Here is a 20,029-nt window from a genome sequence, read left to right as displayed (position 1 = left end):
ACAGCTATCATCATCTATGGAAAAATTACTGTTACTCCCAACTTTTAATGTATCTTTGGAAACAATAAAAATATATTTGATTTAAATTGATCATTGTGATTTACTTTTTATTTTTGCACTGTTTTTAACTTCTATGTCCTCTTATCCCAGCTATTATGTTGCTTTTACAGAACTGAAAGAAGCTTTATTCCTTAGTACTTTTTTACATGTGGAATTTGTTTTGGTAATACGGTTTCACGCATGAACATACATGTTAATAACTATGTTTGGAAATTTATCATTTAAATAAACAAATACAGATTGCACTGGCTTATTAAAAGTAGAGGAAAGATAGTGCAACTTTTTGCCAAGAAATGGCAACAGGGCAAATCTTAAAATGTATGCAATAATATTTACATGTGTAGAGATTCTTATGTTATTTACAAGGAGAGCGTGTCACAAATTAACTGGCCTTTGATCTGAGTATTAAATCCGATTAAATATAACCGTATCCAACAAAAAACAGATTGCCATGTTTGTCAAGAATTTAATTTGTTATAAATCATTTTGTTTTCAATGCTGTACATGTTCTGGATTTTTGGTGAGAAATTGGAGAGCTGATTTAAGGGGATCTTTCTGCTTAAATTCCAAATAGGGAATTTAGCATTGTATTAAAAAAAAGTAAATTTGAGTCAAATCCATAAGCAGTGCCAAAATTATTATTTATAATGCAACCTAATTAAGTTGTATTGGAATGTATTTTCTCAATTTATTTTGAAAATGTATAAATCTAATTATGTATTTGAAAACTAAACATAAGTGAATAACCTGCAAATGTTTGCAAAGACAAATAAGCTGTACTATTATAGTTTATAAGACTCTCCTATTGGTTTTTTTTAAGATTCACAAATTTGATGCTCCTCTTTAGAAGTTTTTCTAATAAATACTATGGGCCCCCGAGGTATAGAAGGTCCCCTCTCGATCCTAAGTAATTTCCCTCTGGGATTATTAAAGTATTTCTTATTCTGATTCTGATTCAGGATTCTGATCCAGAGCTCGGGCGACTTGAGTTTTATTTTGAAAAACATTTAAACCGGAAGCGCTTCTGTCACATTTCCGGTTGAACTCTAGACACGTGTTTAGTTCTACAGGCATTTACAGAAAAATCTACCTGCATGAAATCTGTCTGAAAGTCATATTTTATATAGAAACTCCAGCCGTTGACAGCTGGTGTTTGTATTTACGTGTTCATTTTTTATTCAATCAGACATGCTGCTTTATTTAGCTAGCACTAACTGTTTTAGGTTGACTTATCTGTTTTAGCCTTGGAGTGTTTGTTGTGTTTTCTTAGACATCGTTAGCTGTCTGCTATCATGGCTGATGCGTTCAGTAGCAGCTCAGACACCGTGATTCAGCGAGTGGTTGACGTTAACCTGAAGGAAAACACTCCGGCCGAAAAACTCCTCGATTTATACGAGATCCTGAAGACATGTGCGTTCATAAAGGAGCACAGCTATGGAAAGGTGAGGCCCTCAGCATTTAGTTTTTTTTTTTTTTATAACTTTATTTGGAACAGTAACAATGACAAACTCAATTAATACAGTGTAATAAAGCACAACATATAGTCAATCATACCTCCTAACACTTTTCTTAATATTTTTTCTTTTCGTTCAAGTTGCGAGGTAAACAGATGTTAAGTTTATGCAATACACTTCAAAAAGAGAGGGGGGGAAAATCGACAATCAAGGATATCTATAACTACATACGTTGAATATAATAGAATTATAATCCCTCAGCATTTAGTTAAATGGCCCTTAGCATTTAACTGGTGGCTTAATGCATTAACTACGGAAGAGGATTAGGGCCACTGAAAAAATAAAAAACGTTAACAGATTTTTAAATATTATTTCACTGGAATATGGGGGGGAAAAAGTCAGAATTCTGAGAAAAATAAGTCAGAATTCTGTGATAAAAGTCCAGAATTTTGAGATAAAAGTCCAGAATTTTGAGATAAAAGTCCAGAATTTTGAGATAAAAGTCCAGAATTTTGAGATAAAAGTCCAGAATTTTGAGGAAGAAGTCAGAATTTTGAGGAAAAAGTCAGAATTCTGAGGAAGAAGTCATAATTCTCAGGGAAAAAGTCATAATTCTGAGAATTGTTCCTTTCATATTATACAGAAATAAAATGTAAAAATCAGTTTACTTTTTCATTTTTTCAGTGGCTCTAATCCTCTTCCATAATTAACAAAGTCATGTGGGGTAATAAAATAGTTTTTGGGAAATGATTGGAAACTCTTTAACATAGTTTTAAAATGCATATGTTTGTTTTTTCTTTTCAGGTCGCTTTGCAGTTTCCTGACGAGCTGCTGGTTGATTCAGCAGCAGTGGCTGCAGAGATCGAGAGAAACACTCAAACCAAAACATTTATTTTGGGAGATACGTCGTATGGAAGGTACTGTTTACATTTGTGGGAAATGTGACATTTCTTTATTGATGCCATTCCTGGCAACAGTATTTTATACACCTTTAACATTTCTGTATTATGTTGTTACGTTAATATGAAGTATGAAGCTGCAGAGATCCTGAGAGAAAACAAATTAGGAATCTGGTGACAAAACCTACAGTCTATAAACATAGATCTATAGTAGTAAGGCAGGAAAAGCACCAAGAGACAAGTCTTTTTTTTTTTTCCAGTGTTGCCCAAACTTATGCATGCTTAAACATATGGAAAAGGATGCTTTGGACTGCTAAGACCACAGTTGGTGTTGGGCTTTAATAAACCATCCAAACAGTTTGATAAGGTGGTGGCGGTATTATGCTGAGGGAATATTTTACTTTTGCAGGGTAAGGGAAGATTGTCTGAGGTGAAGAGGAGATAGATGCAGGGTAGTACTTGAAGAAAACCTTTTTCAAAGATGCTGCCAAAGATTCAGACAGATGTTCACATTTCTATAGGTCAACAAACATTGAACATGCATCCAAGACTGAAAACTGAGGCTTTTTTCACAAAGTAGGTTTACTGGAAGCTTCAGTGATATCAAGGAAACTCTTGTGTTATCGCAACCTCTGTTTCTGTTACCATAATAGCATTGTCCCGAGAGCTAATGAGCGATTTAGCAAATAGAGCTACCTTTAATGCAGGCATGCTCCTGGAACTGCAGCAGCAGACGGTTCTACAGAATGTCTGCTAAAAGAAGCTGAGTTCAAAAGCACTCCACACCTTTCAGATTGTTATCAATAGAAAAATGCTAAAAGGATGCATTGTTTTCCTTTTGGAAATGCAAATTTGCACTACTTTGTTTTCATCAATATCTCAATAAAAGACAAGAGGATGAGTTCTCTTCCAAGGAGCTGCAGAGGGTTGTCATTATTTACCTATAAGAATCTTTATTACAGAACATCTTGTTTGTTGTGATTAATTTCTAGTCTACAATGAATTAAATCTGTTTGTGTGACCTCCTCTCTGTCTTCGAATTGTCCTGTGCAGCTGCTGTGTTGACGAGGTGGCAGCAGAACACGTGGGAGCTGACTGCATAGTGCACTACGGCGGCGCCTGCCTCAGTCCGTCCAAACGGCTTCCCGTCATGTACGTCTTTGAGAAAAGGCCCCTCGATGTGGAGATGTGCGCCGCTTCTTTCAGGGAGCTTTACCAGGACACACAGATGAACATCCTCCTCCTTCATGATGTCAACTACGATCACGCAATCGGTACGTTTTTCTTGCTTTTATCTGTTAGAACTTCTGCTCAAAGCTAATTTTTGTCCTTACTTTTTTTTAGGCGATCTTCTAAAACTCCTCTTACCAGAGTATCCAAACCTTACAGCCACTGAGCTTGTCGTTGAAGGGGAGCAGTGCTTCAGTCATGGACGGACTAAACGACAAAATAACCAAACCTGTCCTATTCAGGATGAAAACAGCCAGGTGGTTTGTCATTTCGGACAGCAGTTCTCCTTAAAAGTCGGTTCCTCTCTGACGGATTACCAGATGTTCTATGTGGGCCAGGAGGGCGCCACATTACGAAACTTCATGATGACCTGGAATCGCTGCTCCTTCTGCTCTTTTGATCCCGTATCAATGAAGGGAAGGACCGAATCTGTTAACGTCAACCGTGCTCTAATGAAGCGCTATTATGCCATTGAAAGGGCCAAAGACGCCAACGTGGTCGGGATCCTCGTTGGCACCCTGGGCGTCGCCGACTACCTCGCCGTCATCCAGCAGCTCAAAGAGACTCTACGGCGGGCCGGCAAGAAGAGCTACATGTTTGCCATGGGGAAGCTCAACGTTCCTAAGTTGGCAAACTTCCTGGAGATCGACATCTTTGTGCTGATTGCATGTCCGGAGAACTCGCTGCTGGACTCCAGTGAGTTTTACAAACCCGTGGTGACGCCGTTCGAGATGGAAGTGGCCTGCAACAGGAAGAGGGAGTGGTCTGAGGAATACGTCACAGATTTTCGACATCTGCTGCCAGGTCTGTCTGCCGTTTATTCAACAGTCAACTATTGAATAATCGTTAACTGGAGTAAAGACTGTAAAATATTCTTGTACAGAGGAAATTTACTTGGAGCAGTAATAATATCAAAACTGTTAAAAAAAAAAAAAAAAAAAAAAAGCAAAAAAAAAAAACACATTTTGCATTTTAGATTAAAAAAACAGATTTTGCATTTAAGATAATAAAAAAACAGATTTTGCATTTAAGATAAAAAAAAACTGATTCTGCATTTAAGAGTAAAAAAAAAAGATTTTACATTTAAGATAATAAAAAAACAGATTTTGCATTTAAGATTAAAAAAACTGATTCTGCATTTAAGAGTAAAAAAAAAGATTTTGCATTTAAGATAAAAAAAAACACATTTTGCATTTAAGATAAAAAAAAAAACACGTTTTGCATTTAAGATATAAAAAAAACACGTTTTGCATTTAAGATAAAAAAAAAAAACACGTTTTGCATTTAAGATAAAAAAAAACACATTTTGCATTTAGTCCTTTTGATTATTAATCAATTTGCAAAATAATCATTAGTTGCATTTATTATCTTGGGTAATAAAATCGCAACGATTTAAAATTAAACTTACCAAAATAAGCAACAGATTGCGTCTCTGCATCCAGTGTACTATGTAGAATTTAACCAGAGAAAATATCTGGTTTGTTTTATTGTTCCTTGGAGCTCCTCAGCAGTGTAGCTTAGGGTCACTGTCATCCTCTGTCTCATTTAGCTTTCTTTTCAGTGTAAATGGTAGCGATGCACCAATCCGATATGTGTATCAGTCTAAATTAGGGGTGGAACGGTTCACAAAATCCACGGTTCGGTTCGACTCACGGTTTCTGGTCACGGTTTTCGGTTCGATTCGATACATGTTGATTGTTACACCGAAATCCCATAAAAAATTATGAAATTAATGAAAAAATCCCCCCAAAAATAATGGATTGTAATTATTTTAAATGATCCGCGGAAACCCTGGATCATTTCCGTATGTTTTGCTGCTTTAAATTTAATCATCTCGCGCATGCTCTCTAACCTGACAACAGCCAGATGCATGTCTCGCTCCGCGGAGCGAGACATGCATCTGGCTGTTGTCAGGTTACATGCTCTCTACCATCTCCAAGAAACTCAGAGGGGAGCAGATGAAGCCACAGTGGGGGCCGTAGGCTTTGCTTTGAGCAGCCGGTCTGGAGCGCAGTGGGGCGGAGCGGGGGTTGCTGACGGAGTATCAGGGATTTCGGGGTTAGCATGACATGTTACTGTTAGCATAAACAAAACGTGTTGCACAATGCTTGCACACTGTTGCACTTTTATCCACAGCTTTCTTTCCGCCGTCATCGTAGGTCACTCTAAATGCAAAGCGCTCCCATACAGCAGACCTATAAAGTGCTGCTGGCGCGTCTTCCAACTCCTGTTCTTTCCCACTCGCCAGTCCGACACAATTCTCCACAACAACTGATTTTTTTCCCTGCTAAGCTGCTTCGCTTCTTCTTCTTCTTGTTTACTACTGGCGGTTGGCTTTGGTCGCAGTACCGCCACCTTCTGCTCTGGAGTGTAATCGCTTCCTCTATGAGAAAAAGGAGCAGCGCATGAACCGAACGAAACACACGCGAACCGAACCGAGACAGTCGAACCGAACGATTCTGACGGTTTTCATAAATCGTCCCATCCCTAGTCTAAATATAAGGGGGGGGGAACTAGATTGGTATCGGTGACAAGCCGATCTATTCATTCTAACTCTATGCTCTGCTCTGCCATCATGCGGCACTGCAACAACACAATGGCCATATTGTTTATGGTGGAGCGAGCGAAAGGATCTGCGGTGTGGAGGTTTTTTCACGCTCTCTCAGCCTACTAGCCCAATGGCTAGTAATATTTGCAATATTTGTGGGAGAAATGTTCCGAGGGTTAAATCTTCAAATTATAACACCACCAGCTTAATGAAACACCTCCGGAAGTGTCATAACAAGGAAGATGCTGTGATTATCGGACTCGGCAGACAAAAAGGAAGCAGCGGGAAGCAGCTAACTTCTTCGGAAGCAAAGGAAAGAAGTGAAATTTTTCCATGTAACAGTATACAGGCCAAAAAAATCAGAGAGATGATACTTGATAATGACACTTTATTTGGTTTAAGATTGTGTGCATAGTTGTTAAATAAATTTGTCATAACATTTATATTTGGATTGTTTCCTATTTTTTTTAAGAAAAGGGAAGTCTAATCATAAGCACAGAAGAAGGATCCCAGTTTTTTTTTGTTTTTTTTTACACACTAAAACCCTTTTTTAGGTAATAATTCAGTGCAGTTTTTGGTATCTGTATCGGATCGGTATCGGCCGATATTAAACTTCAAATATCGGTATCGTATCGGAGGTGAAAAAAGTGGATAGGTGCATCCCTAGTAAATGGGTTTAATTATTTATTTCTCTCTTTATGCCCATCTGTTCTTTAGGCAGTCAGGCATCAGTCAATAATGTGCCATCCATGGTCTGCCTATTGTATCTATCTACTATAAATTCATAACCAGCTTTCACATTTCTACCCAAAATACGAGCAGTTGGTTACCTACAAACAGGAAGCCTGGGATCATATCCCAGCTGGCGGGAATGAGCTGCCAGTGTGGGTCCTCAGGCAAGACGCTTCACGCTAATACCTGTTTTTGGGAGTGGCGGCCTAGTGGTTAGGGCATTGCACCTGGAATCCTGAGGTTCAAAGCCTCACTCTCAAGGCCTGCCACTCTGGGTCCTTAACCCCACACTGCTTCCCAAGGGGATGGGTTAAATGCAGAGAGTTCATTTCGTTGCTCGGTACGTTTTACAGTGTAATGACAATAAAAGCTGGGAAGGAAAAAAAACTGACTTTAAACTCTTGGGATTTGGGAAGTTTATTTAATACAAAGTATGTTGGCATTCTGTTTATATCATGCTGTAAAATTAAATTAAGTCTTTTCTATTAATGTCACACATCAGAAGACTGTTGCTTAAATTAATTCACTACTGAAAGGTTTTTAATAACTAATGAAGATCCATTTCCTCTCCTGTATTCTGATTCTGCCAGGATGTTGCTCTTTTACTTTGAGAGTAAATAAAATAGTAAAAGAATGCCACTCCCTGCGATTTCTATCCCCAATAACTCGTTTTATTTCATCTAAGTTTCCTTTTCCCTGGTACAGGTGGACAGAGTCACGTGCCAATGTGTGACCAGCAGGAAGATGACTATTCAACCGATGTGTCGTTAATAACCGGAGCCCTGCGGAGCCAGAACCTGCTGAACGGCGAGCCTGTAGAGTCGTCGTTTGGCTCCTCTGTGGTTCTGAGGAACCAGACTCTGACTGTAGCCAACGCCAACTCGGCAGGTACAGAACAGTCCAAAACATCTGCTGCAATTCAATATGTTTATTTCTGTTGCGTTTTGTCCTACAGTCTGAGGTAACCAACACATTTGGCTTTTCTCTTTTTCTGTGTTTTGTAGCATCTTTTCTGTCCGGTCGAAGCTGGCAGGGCCTGGAGCAGAAGCTGGGAGAGACTCCTGTAGTGAAGGCAGTAGAGGGCAGGAGAGGCATAGCTATCGCATACGAAGAGGAAGGAACATCATGATTTATTGATGTCATCACAGCATCTTAAGGATAATTTATTTGCTTATAAATGGACTATATCCATATAATAAATGATTGTTTTTTTATCACATCTGCCATCATCAGTTTTTATTTCTGTAACGAATGAATAATTTAATATAACATGATTTTCTGCCTTGTGTGTAGAGTACAACACACTAACAACATGAAACCACTATTGTTCGTTTGTTTGAACTTCCTCTGCAAATGAGGCAGGAAATATACCAGTGTTCCCATTACACTCCCCCTCCAACCAGTCCTGGTTCACTAAAGGAAGAGAAGAGACTAGGTTAGACCTGCATCTTTAAAAAGATGATTCTGAACCTTTTTATGAAGATTTCTGGAAGGTGTTCAAATACGTTTAAGCCAAACCTGTGGAAAGCAGTTTGATTTTATCTCCCTCCTGAAAGCTCAGGTCCTCTGGGTTAGAAGACTCGTAGGTATGAAGCGCCACCAAGTAAATCTCTTTCTGTGACTTTCCATCAATTTGCTGTCATTAAAAAACAAATTATTTTAACAGAAATAAATCAAATTCATCTTTTTTTTTGTCACATCAAAATCTACTTGTATCCTGCACAAACATAACGTTGTGGTGACATTTTTTATTTGACTTTATTATTTTAGGGTTCTTCTCTGTAGAAACATCTGATAAGATTCTTACTGATTTTTAATTTTTAATTCAAACATTAGGGAAGGAGAACCCTAGAAACTCTCCCACCGTACCTCTTTGGCCGTGCACCACAGTGAGATGCGTCCATCCTGAGCACGCCTCCATACTTCTTTCATATTTGTTTTATCAATCATCTTTTTTCCTTGAGCATCTGAGCTAAAAAACAAAACCGTTTTTTAAATAGAAGCCCAAAATCACAGTGATGAAATATTAAAATAAAGCTTTTACCTCAAAGAGATGGCTGCGGAGGGGAGATTCAGCTTCTTACTGATTTTCTCTTCCAGAACCTCATAAGGAGACCCGTGTGGGACAGAGACCGCGAAGTTAAAGGTGAAGTAGATTTTGATGAAATAAGAGGTTTCTGTTGGCTGCTTGATCTGCAAATAAAGGGAGTAAAAATAAATGAAAATATCCAAACATTTCTTCTAGCAGAGGGCAGATTATTGAAGGTTTCCTCTGAACCTGGTGCTGAGTATTCTTGCTGCTGCTGTCTTCCATAGCAGGACCTTCATATACAGAATGAGAAATAACTATTTACATCCATATTAAAGAAGGTCTTTATAGTCTGGTTTGCTTAATCAGAACATCTACCTTGACTCGTCTCTGGTCTGCTTGGAGCATCTCGGCTGTGAAGTCTAGACACACCCTGATAACAGCCATTGAAAACGAAACAGAAATGTCAAATCTACCATTAATGATATTTTCAGCTAATTGGGTCAATTCAAGATAAATTAATTAGTGTAAAATTGTCAAAATACATTTAAACATCACAGTAAATAAGTCATTAAAATGTAATATTTATACCCTGATCTCTCTTGGACCGAGGGAGATGTCCAAACGCTCCAGGTAGTTGTAAGGAACCAGTCCCCTCTGCAAATGACATATTGACTATTTATTAATTTATTAGGCTAATTAAACAGCATCTTCAGCCATCATTGGCACAGCTGTAAAGATGACCATCTCCTTAGCAAAAAGTAGTTTGTTCAAGTATACTAAAAGGGCACTAATTTCATACTTAAAGTCAGGCAGTGCACTTAGAGTTTACTTATTCTAAACTATATTTCATATACTCAACAATAGTATTGTCAAGTGTACTTGTCTATACTATTTACTAAAGCATACTTTAAGTATACTTTACTAAACTTAAAAATTTCCGAATTTAGTTTGAAGAAGTATTACTTTAGTAATACTTCAAGTACGTAAAAAGTACATTGTTCGGTATACTTTCTAAACTTATATTTAAGTATTCTTTTTTTTTTTTTGAACAAATATTTTATTTTATCAGATCAATATTCAAAATCAATGCTTAATACAATAAGCCAGAAACAACAACTTCCAATACAACCATACAAACAATTGAGTAACAATAACCAAACAATTCGGCGAGCTGAAAATCCATGTTTTTTTTTTCTTTTTCTTTTTTTTTTCTTTATTATTATTATAATTGTTTTTATTTTATATATATATTTTTTTTTTTTTTTTTTTGGGGGATCAAATAAAGGAAAAATCTCGAGTGACTTTTATTTTTCTCATAACAGAGATATATGTTAAGTATGCCTTTAAAATATGTGTGTTTACATTTATCTTACTACAATATTAACTGGAAATATGTATTCAAAGGGTTCCATCTTTTCTCAAATAAACCAGTGGACAAGTTTAATTTTGCTGTTATTTTCTCCATCGTAAAAACGTTCACTAGTTTCTCTTTCCATTGATTTACAGTAGGGGGTGAAGGTTTATACGAACATATTGTAATCATTTTTTTGGCTACGAGAACAAGAATACCAAATAAGTATTATTCTTCTTTACTTAAATTATTTGGTGGAATTTCCAGAACGAAGATCCGGGGGTTCCAATCAATATCAGCATGCAAGATATTTGAAATTTCCTCTCTAATTCCCTCCCAGAATTTCTTAATCTTTGGGCAATCCCAAAGAATTTACTTCAAGTATACTACTTTTTGCTAAGGGTAGTTTTGTAAAGTTTTCTAGTTGTAGCATGATTTAATAGAACGTAACCCACCCGCCTCTCTGGATTAGACACCAATACATCCACCAGCTGATGCTTTGGGTGTTAATTTGTGTGTTTTTCTCAGCAGCCATGCTTTGAGGTCACCTGAAGTGCACACATTGCTGCTCCCTTCATTTTGCTATCCATTGTTCCTTTCTGGGTCAATTTGTTCACAATTTAGTTTGACATTTGTGATGATTGTGTGATTTTCATCACGAAGAGGAAGAAATAACATGGCTTCAAAAATCTGTCCCAACAAATCAGCAGCTCATATCGGTTAGACCAGGGGTTCTTAAATGATGATTATGCGTATTCACACAAATTTAAGTATATGGAATACAGAAATGTGAATCCCATTGAATAACTAGAATATTTTTTTCTATTTTTAAAATTTAAGGTTTCTTCTTTTTTTTTTTATAAATATGCACTGTGTGCAGAATTATTAGGCAAATTAGTATTTCGTCCACACCATCCTTTTCATAAATGTTGTCCTACTCCAAGCTGTATAGGCTTGAAAGCCAACTACCAATTAAGTAAATCAGGTGGTGTGCATCTCTGTAATGAGAAGGGGTGCGGTCTAATGACATAAACACCCTATATAAGGTGTGCTTAATTATTAGGCAACTTCCTTTCCTTTGTTTGTTTCTGAATTTTGAGTTGTTATATTGGTTTACCTGGTGAAAATTAACACATGAGAGGGGTATATGTTTGTTTTTTATAAGGTTGCCTAATAATTCTGCACCGTAATATTTACCTGCCAAAAAAAACACATCAGCTTCCCAAAAATACGTAACTTTGATATTAAGGAGTTTTTTGGGTTGATTGAGAACACAATTGTGGCCAAATAATATAAATAATCCTAAAAAATACAGCTTGCCTAATCATTCTGCAAACAGTGTTTTTAGATGTAATCCATATCTCATTATATATATACACTCACCGGCCACTTTATTAGGTACACCTGTCCAACTGCTCGTTAACACTTAATTTCTAAGCAGCCAATCACATGGCGGCAACTCAGTGCATTTAGGCATGTAGACATGGTCAAGACAATCTCCTGCAGTTCAAACCGAGCATCAGTATGGAGAAGAAAGGTGATTTGAGTGACTTTGAAAGTGGCATGATTGTTGGTGCCAGAAGGGCTGGTCTGAGTATTTCAGAAACTGCTGATCTACTGGGATTTTCACGCACAACCATCTCTAGGGTTTACAGAGAATGGTCCGAAAAAGAAAAAACATCCAGTGAGCGGCAGTTCTGTAGGCGGAAATGCCTTGTTGATGCCAGAGGTCAGAGGAGAATGGCCAGACTGGTTCCAGCTGATAGAAGGGCAACAGTGACTCAAATAACCACCCGTTACAACCAAGGTGGGCAGAAGAGCATCTCTGAAAGCACAGTACGTCGAACTTTGAGGCAGATGGGCTACAGCAGCACAAGACCACACCGGGTGCCACTCCTTTCAGCTAAGAACAGGAAACTGAGGCTACAATTTGCACAAGCTCATCGAAATTGGACAATAGAAGATTGGAAAAACGTTGCCTGGTCTGATGAGTCTCAATTTCTGCTGCGACATTCAGATGGTAGGGTCAGAATTTGGCGTCTACAACATGAAAGCATGGATCCATCCTGCCTTGTATCAACGGTTCAGGCTGGTGGTGGTGGTGTCATGGTGTGGGGAATATTTTCTTGGCACTCTTTGGGCCCCTTGGTACCAATTGAGCATCGTTGCAACGCCACAGCCTACCTGAGTATTGTTGCTGACCACGTCCATCCCTTTATGACCACAATGTACCCAGCTTCTGATGGCTACTTTCAGCAGGATAATGGGCCATGTCATAAAGCTGGAATCATCTCAGACTGGTTTCTTGAACATGGCAATGAGTTCACTGTACTCAAATGGCCTCCACAGTCACCAGATCTCAATCCAATAGAGCATCTTTGGGATGTGGTGGAACGGGAGATTCGCATCATGGATGTGCAGCCGACAAATCTGCGGCAACTGTGTGATGCCATAATGTCAATATGGACCGAACTCCCTGAGGAATGCTTCCAGCGCCTTGTTGAATCTATGCCAACAAGAATTGAGGCAGTTCTGAAGGCAAAAGGGGGTCCAACCCGTTACTAGCATGGGGTACCTAATAAAGTGGCCGGTGAGTGTATATATATATATATATATATATATATATATATATATATAATAAAACACATTCAATATTTAAATGTTATTTTCAAAGAATACACTTATTTAAAAATTTTCATTAAGTAAATGTAGAGTGAGGTCATTTAATGTTTTTTAACGGGATGCCAGTCTGTTGCATTTTTGATTTTGACAGGCTGGAATGATAGAGTAATATTAAGAAATAATCAGAGTTAGCATCAAATTTACAAAACAATCAGTATCAGTGGATTTTTACTCTGTATGTGGTGGAAAACTAAGCCTGGTTTGTCTCAACCTTGTTCATTTTATTTCCAGTTTTACTGGTATTTCTCCAAATGGCATACCTCCCAAACTCCACTGATCAAACTTTTTTTTTTTTTTTTTTTATCTATATGTTCTAGATTTATTTACAACATTTAAAGCTTTTTACACATTTTTACCTAGAGGATGTTTTATATGCATTCAAAAGAACCAAATCTGAATACAAACGGCCCTTTAACCAAAGACTGAAGGTCTGGGGTCTTACCCTTTCATTGAAGACCACATATGCCCAGTTGTCGGCCCCCCTCTGTAACACAAACACAATGTTGCCTGGCACTACAGCCAACTCATTGCTGGTTTCAGGAACAAACTCAAACAGCACAGTGTGGGCCTCCCCTTCCAAAGCTCTGTGAAAACACAGCGTCCACATGGCATCAAAGGTACTCTCCCATTAAAAGAAAAATATACTAAAGATGCAGCAGAAAATATGTTACTTTATGAATCTACTTTTTTACTTGTTGATTTTATGTTACCTCCAAAAAAAAAAAGAGAGTTTAATAAAATTATTTTCCTGAAGTTGCAAAAAAAAAAAAACAACAAAAAACAATGGTGTCACCATCATTTTGTTGGAATTCAAATTGTATGAAAAGAAAAGTATGAAAGAAATATGAAATTAGATAAATCAAAAGTAATTTACAAACCTCAGAGTCTCTGGTTCTCTAGGAGCAGCTGGACCGTCTTCAACCTTCAGTCAGAACATAGATAATTCGATCATAGACTGGATGAACCAGAATTAGCTTAACAAAAACTCTAAATCAAGTCACAGAATCTGCATCACCCTGACAACAAACCAAAACACTGCATTTATTGCACCATATGTATTTAATGCTCTGAACTTTCATATGAATGTGTTTTTAGCACCATTTTGCAATTTAAGGAATGGAAATGTTATGAAAGCTGTACAAAATAAAATTCATTTTTGTATAAACTTAAAAATAAAAGTTCTCTATTTCTAAGTTAACGTCACATCATGCAGTCATTAAATAATAAACGTTTAGGTCACAGTGTGGCTTGTTAGACAGATTAATTATGCATTTGAGCAGGTGATGAACATACTATTCATTAAACTCACACTCATCTATATGAAGGGTTGTAAACTGCATTAGCAAAGTAAATAACTTTATAATTATTAAACTAATCAAATTTGACTGGAACTTAGAGTATCATGAGAATATATATATTTTATACCAATATATAAAATGTTAGGATACTTCATACAGTGTGAGTAAGTTCACTGAATAAAAAACAAGCTTTTTTTTCTTTTTTGAAGTGCTCCAAAAGATTCTTCTATGGAGCTGTCTGTTGGAGCATCAGCTTATCTTTAGCTGAGAGTAAACAGCTGGAAGCAGATCAGGAAGGCCAGCTCTGTGATTGGATGTCTTCTGGACTCAGAGCAGGAGGTGGGAAACAAAAGGATCCTAACTAAATTAACATTTCTGTTGGATAATATCTCCCATCCCATGCATGAAGCTGCTGCAGAACTGCAGAGCTGCTTCAGTGATAGACTGCTGCACCCTAAATGCACCAGGGTGCGTTATCACAGATCCTTTCTCCCAACAGCTGTTAGACTTTATAACCATTAGTGTTCCCACCAACCTCAATAAGTTGTTACATTCATGCTGATTTTGCACAGTTGCTACCTTAGTCAGTTAAATAACATGCTGCTGCTTTTTCCACATCTCTGATGCTGCTGCTATTATCCAATATCCATTACTGTAAAAATGTCCATAGCTGGATATTGGTTATTTATTCTCCAGGTGCACATTTTGATTTTGTTAAAACACTTAGCAGTACAGTATTTTATTGTTTATATTGTAACTCTTCACTATCAAGTTATTCTTATAAATTTTTCAAAGGTCCACATTTGTGTAAAAAAATTTTTCTATACTTTTTTTGCTACTGTGAACACCAGAATTTCCCCATTGTGGGACCATAAAGGTATTTTTCTTTTCTATTCTAAATAGAAACAGTTCATGTTTATGTCAAAATTAGTTGTCTTTTTTGTACATAGGCTTGTTTGATTTTACGGCAACATTTGGAGGTCATGCTAATATACATGCTTATATATCTTAGAGAGAAAATTGGCGTGTTTCCAGTTGTTATTTTTGGTAACAATATTTGCGTTTAATTGTTTTATTATAGTCTTTAAAATGTCAGAATTTGAACAAAACTTTACATTTTGGCCTGTTTTTTATCAAAATTATTTTAAACGTTAGATGTTATGGTTAGTTAGTCGGGACTTGACTAGACTTTCAGAGTACTCCACCCCACCTCTGAAAGCTCTTACCAATGTGCAGGATGTGAGAATAAGAGGAAGCAATCATGGTCTCTTTTACTTATGGGTTGGTCATCAGTATTTCAAAATCACCAAATTTTTATGACATTTTTTCTATTTCTAGAAATGTCATTACTTGGAATCAAGAAGATTCCAAGAAGACTGTAATTTACTATGACTCAGTGAAGCCTTGAGTAATGAAGCAACAACCCTCTCTGTATGGCTGCTCACTGTCAGACAACTAGAAAAACCTTTTTTTTTTTTTTATAATTTTTCCCATGTTTTCCTTAAAATGAAAGTAATTGCAATACGCTAAGAGTAGCAGGCTAGTTACTAAAGCAGCTATAGCTGCTGTCCAGACCAATAGGACATTTGAAAAGCAATTTTCTTATTGCAAATTTTAAGTTTAATTAATAATGGTGAATTGCAAACTGCATTAAGTAATGCATTGTTAGATAGTGGATATTTAAAATGCATTTTCAAATCCTATCCCTAAATAAAAAAATTTAAAAAACAAAATGATCTAATTTACATTTTCTTTGTCAACTTGCCTTTTCAAATCCTTCTTGAAATAGCTTTTTCTTTATGAATTATCAGTTCAGTTTACCTTTACCGTGACCCTTCTGGTCCCAGAAGTGGACTTTGAAAATACATTTAATAATGTAGTAATAAATACAATTCACGATTCCTCTTTAAAATGTGCAATTAGAAAATGCTTTTCAAACTGGATTTCAGATTGCATGATTTAAATGTTAAACTTGAAATAGCTTGTTTTCTCTTTCAGTGACTAAAACCTCAATAGACCAATAACTAGATAAAATAACTTGCTTGGATAAGTCCTTCATTGGAAAGAGCAGAACTGTACATGCAAACTGTTGCTATATTTAGCTGTCATTTATTTTCCATTTTTTGTCTTAAAGCTTCAGCTGTGGTAAAGATGAATGTATCACTTCCTATTATGCTTGTTGCATGCTCTATAATCTGGAGATTGTGAATTGCTTTCCATGGGTTAACATAACCTTTAAGCACATGTTGGTGTTTGCGCATGTGTGTGATTGAAACAGTAAGATTTTAAAGCAGTGAGAATTTCACACCAGCCTCTACCTGGTCTCCTCAATCATATTGAGCTAATCTTACATTTTTTGTGAATACAAACCAGATTTATTAGACATAATTGGCTTCTAATTTTTATATGAACCCTTGTCTCACCTGCGGCTGCAACGGAGCGAACCCAGAAAACTCGTCTTGTGGAATAACAGAAGCAACAACCTGAGGATTTATTAAACAGCAGGGTTTAGATATCACTTTTGAACATAATAGAATTATTTTCTTTCAATTTAATGGCAACAGAGACCATATTGTTTTAACACAAGTTAATCAAATATAAATAAAAAAAGCAGAAGTAGCTGACTTTTCTGTTTGTAACTCATCCATGTGATGATACCTTTGCTTTTCCCAGGTAGTCCTTCTTCTCCAGCTCTGCTACGTAGTTCTTGTTTGGTTTAAACAGTATTTTTGATGGGAACTCGACTAGTTTGAAAAGCTTTTGTTTCTGCAAATAAAGGAGAGCAATTGAAAATAGTCCACGAGCATCAGGAATATGCGGCTGCACATGCGGTCTAGTACATTTGAAAAGACTAAAGACGAGTAGTTTGTGATTGTAACAGTGATAACTGTGGACTGACCAGAGTCACCTGCAGGGCTTTGTCGATGATACTGAGCTTGGCCTCTGTTTTGTAGTCCAGGGCCTTCGCCAGGTTTTCTTGGGCTTCTTCCCAGTTACCCAAATGAGCCTCAGCCAGAGCTATGTTGTGGAGAACCTGTGAAATCAAATATCAATGTCCGCCCACTAAGTCACTTGTCTTTCTTTTTTTTTTTTTTTTGGTTTAAAGCTCTTTTTTGGGGAAGCATATCAGATAATTGGTTTCTAAAACCATCTTTATTAGCTTTTTTTTTGTCACATTACCAACACAAAATTGACTTGTTCTGTATATTGATATTGGATAATATAGACCAACACCATGTTACAGAGTTGTTAATCTTACAAATGACAGTTTGCCTCTTCCAGCTTAGTACATTATGACCGTCCTGTATTATAACCTCACTAATATATATAGTATATATAATCCATATCCGAACTTCCCTGTATAATCTCTATCTGTAGCCTCTTACAATTACTCTCTGTTAATAGCCGATGCAAACGTAGACTCTATGCACAAGTAAATAAATATGTATATCCTGTATAGCACTTTTGGATAGATGCAAACTATTTCGTTACCTTCTGACAATGTAATGACGATTAAGTCAAATTCTTTTCTATTCTATTCTTCTCGTTAAAATAGCCTTAGCTCAGTCAGATTGGAAAGAATGTCTATGGACGCCTTTTTCAACCATCGCAACATATTTTTTTTTAGATTTTGGTTGGCATACACAGATATACTTTTATCTAATTAATTACATTATTACTGGTTTTTAGTTCCCTAAATGTGTCGACTGATTCTTCAACCTAAGCTCCCCAAAGGTTTATCAATGGCTTCTCATGTGCTTGTCTGGTTAATGGTCTTGCCAAACATGTGGATGTATGTGGATGGCCATGAATTCCAAAAAGAGAAACTGAGCAGAGCTGCTGCGATCATTACTCTGGGAAAGAGAGGAGGACCTTTTGGGATAAGATGGTGTTTAACTTCTAGGAACCATCATGGATTTTTGCTCTAGTTCTTTTACTTCTTTTCTTTCTCTCAGATGGAGGGATATCAGTCTCCTCTTCGACAGCTTTCCTATCTGCATAGGAAGGAGACTAAAGCTGAAAGGCTGTAGGTTTGTGGTATAGCCTCGACATCTTGGTGGTGCCTCTCCCTCTAGAATCTCAAACAGTGCAACAAGTCATCCGGTTGGAAAAGCTGAATTTCCGTATAAATAGAATCCAGCTCAGAGGCAGATGATGATGCAAAGTGTTTCACAGCCTCATCAGTCCCAAACTCCTCTATTATTCAGCATTAGTTGGCTCACAATTACCCAACAAGATGTCATCAGGAGGTTATAAGTAACAAAGGGAGGATTTTGATCAATATTTGTTCCTCTCACATCACGTAATCAAGTTTAACATGCAACTCTATCATTTATCTTTAAGCACCCTTTTCATTTTTAAGGTGATGACAGCTCCAAAAACACTAGATAAGATGGCTGGAGCTCCTTATTCTAATATTCAAGTTCTGAATTGGGGATTTGAAGCCCCTTTTAAAAAGATAAATGATCCAAAGATTAATTACCAACCATTTTATAGCCTTTATTCTAGGTTTTAAACGACTATTTTCTTTTAACAAATACTTGGATATCTATTAATAAGTGTATAACTATACAGATTTTTATCATTAGGTTCAGAAACATCTAAGATTAAAAGAACTTTATATGTAGATTATAACTAGTTCTTGAATACTGGTTGCCTGTCTTCTGGAAATGAGCTGAGCTCCAGTAATTTCTGTTTGACAAGGGTTGAGCTGCATCTAGAAAACTGCTTACCTCGCATGCATATAGGATGTATCTGAGCCCGAGTGCCTTGTAATCTATCAGCTGGTTGTTTCTGAGTGCTTTGAAAGCTCTCTGAAAATCAGCTGAGCTCTCCTCGTACCTTAAGACAAAGTGAGCAAGTCCATTAGACATGATAGTCGACAGCTAAATCTATAATTGGTGCTCAGCATTAAAAAAGCAAACTGTGCCAAGCATTTTTTTAGACTCAGGCATAAATAAAACAGCAGGAAGGAGGGCCTTTTATTGAGAAACGTTGAGTTACTTGCCTCTTTTTTTTGAAGAAGGTTATTCCTCTTTGAAAAAAGGCAACTGCCAAATGCTCATCCTTACGTATGCTGCAATCAAACGCCTGAGAAACAACAGAAAACACTATAACTTCCTCTATAAGAACAGAAGAATGGGGAACTACTTCTTCTTTCGGGGTGACTTGCACTTTCAGACACCAGTCTATGTGTTTGTTTCATCTCACAGGTGCACCAGCTGAATCTGGAGGATTTTACTGCCTCATGTGAGCAACACTGTGAAAAAAAATGTGTTGTGCTGGAGAGAAATGGGCGATATTTCTCTCAGATGTACCTTTTCTGCAGCATCCAGGTCTTGATTGAGAAGATGGAGGCAGCCGATGTCAAAACAAATTTTGGAGTTTGGTTGTTGAATGGACAGGAAGATGCTGAGAGCCTCCGACCAGTCCTGCTTGTCAGCACAGGTCACAGCCTCATCCCACTGCCGCAGAGTGTCCACGAAAGACATGTTCGCTGGCTGCAAACACACTGAGACCGAATTAGGGAAGCTCTTTGATTTGTACCAGTGAGATCAGGAAGTGTGATGACATGTTAGTGTTGAGTATTTTCCTGCACCACAACTAGTCAAAGAATTGCTTCTATATTAAGAGCATTTATAAAAGGAGTTAAATCCAGAGCAAAATCAACATTATTTGGGTTCCTATGACAAATTTGATTGAAGACCCTTCCAACCACCACAGCAGCACCGAGTGCTCTTTT

The 20,029-nt window shown here is 37.1% G+C and overlaps 2 protein-coding genes across 2 annotated transcripts; one reads left to right on the top strand and one right to left on the bottom strand.

Annotated features, from left to right (window-relative positions):
• Positions 1-1,099: 1,099 nt before the first annotated feature.
• Positions 1,100-8,142, top strand: dph2 (diphthamide biosynthesis 2). The gene is made up of 6 exons (XM_038304251.1): positions 1,100-1,502; positions 2,319-2,431; positions 3,467-3,687; positions 3,758-4,447; positions 7,629-7,811; positions 7,928-8,142. Exons 1-6 carry the CDS (start codon positions 1,353-1,355, stop codon positions 8,050-8,052), a joined length of 1,482 nt encoding a protein of 493 aa, XP_038160179.1. The 5' UTR covers positions 1,100-1,352; the 3' UTR covers positions 8,053-8,142.
• Positions 7,325-19,793, bottom strand: ncf2 (neutrophil cytosolic factor 2). Its single transcript, XM_038304252.1, has 15 exons — positions 19,605-19,793; positions 19,295-19,377; positions 19,020-19,128; positions 17,186-17,320; positions 16,945-17,052; positions 16,710-16,769; positions 13,867-13,910; positions 13,431-13,572; positions 9,544-9,609; positions 9,331-9,385; positions 9,202-9,245; positions 8,968-9,110; positions 8,793-8,895; positions 8,442-8,559; positions 7,325-8,336 (listed from the first exon to the last, which is right to left on the bottom strand). The coding sequence occupies exons 1-15, from the start codon at positions 19,776-19,778 to the stop codon at positions 8,245-8,247; spliced, it is 1,476 nt and encodes a 491-aa protein (XP_038160180.1). The 5' UTR covers positions 19,779-19,793; the 3' UTR covers positions 7,325-8,244.
• Positions 19,794-20,029: the final 236 nt, after the last annotated feature.

Source organism: Cyprinodon tularosa, unplaced genomic scaffold (genome assembly GCF_016077235.1).
Source record: "Cyprinodon tularosa strain WSP-4 unplaced genomic scaffold, ASM1607723v1 ctg53, whole genome shotgun sequence".
Taxonomy (NCBI): Eukaryota; Metazoa; Chordata; class Actinopteri; order Cyprinodontiformes; family Cyprinodontidae; genus Cyprinodon; species Cyprinodon tularosa.
Note: the sequence above shows the minus strand (reverse complement) of the source record. Positions and strands in the feature narration are given on the sequence as shown.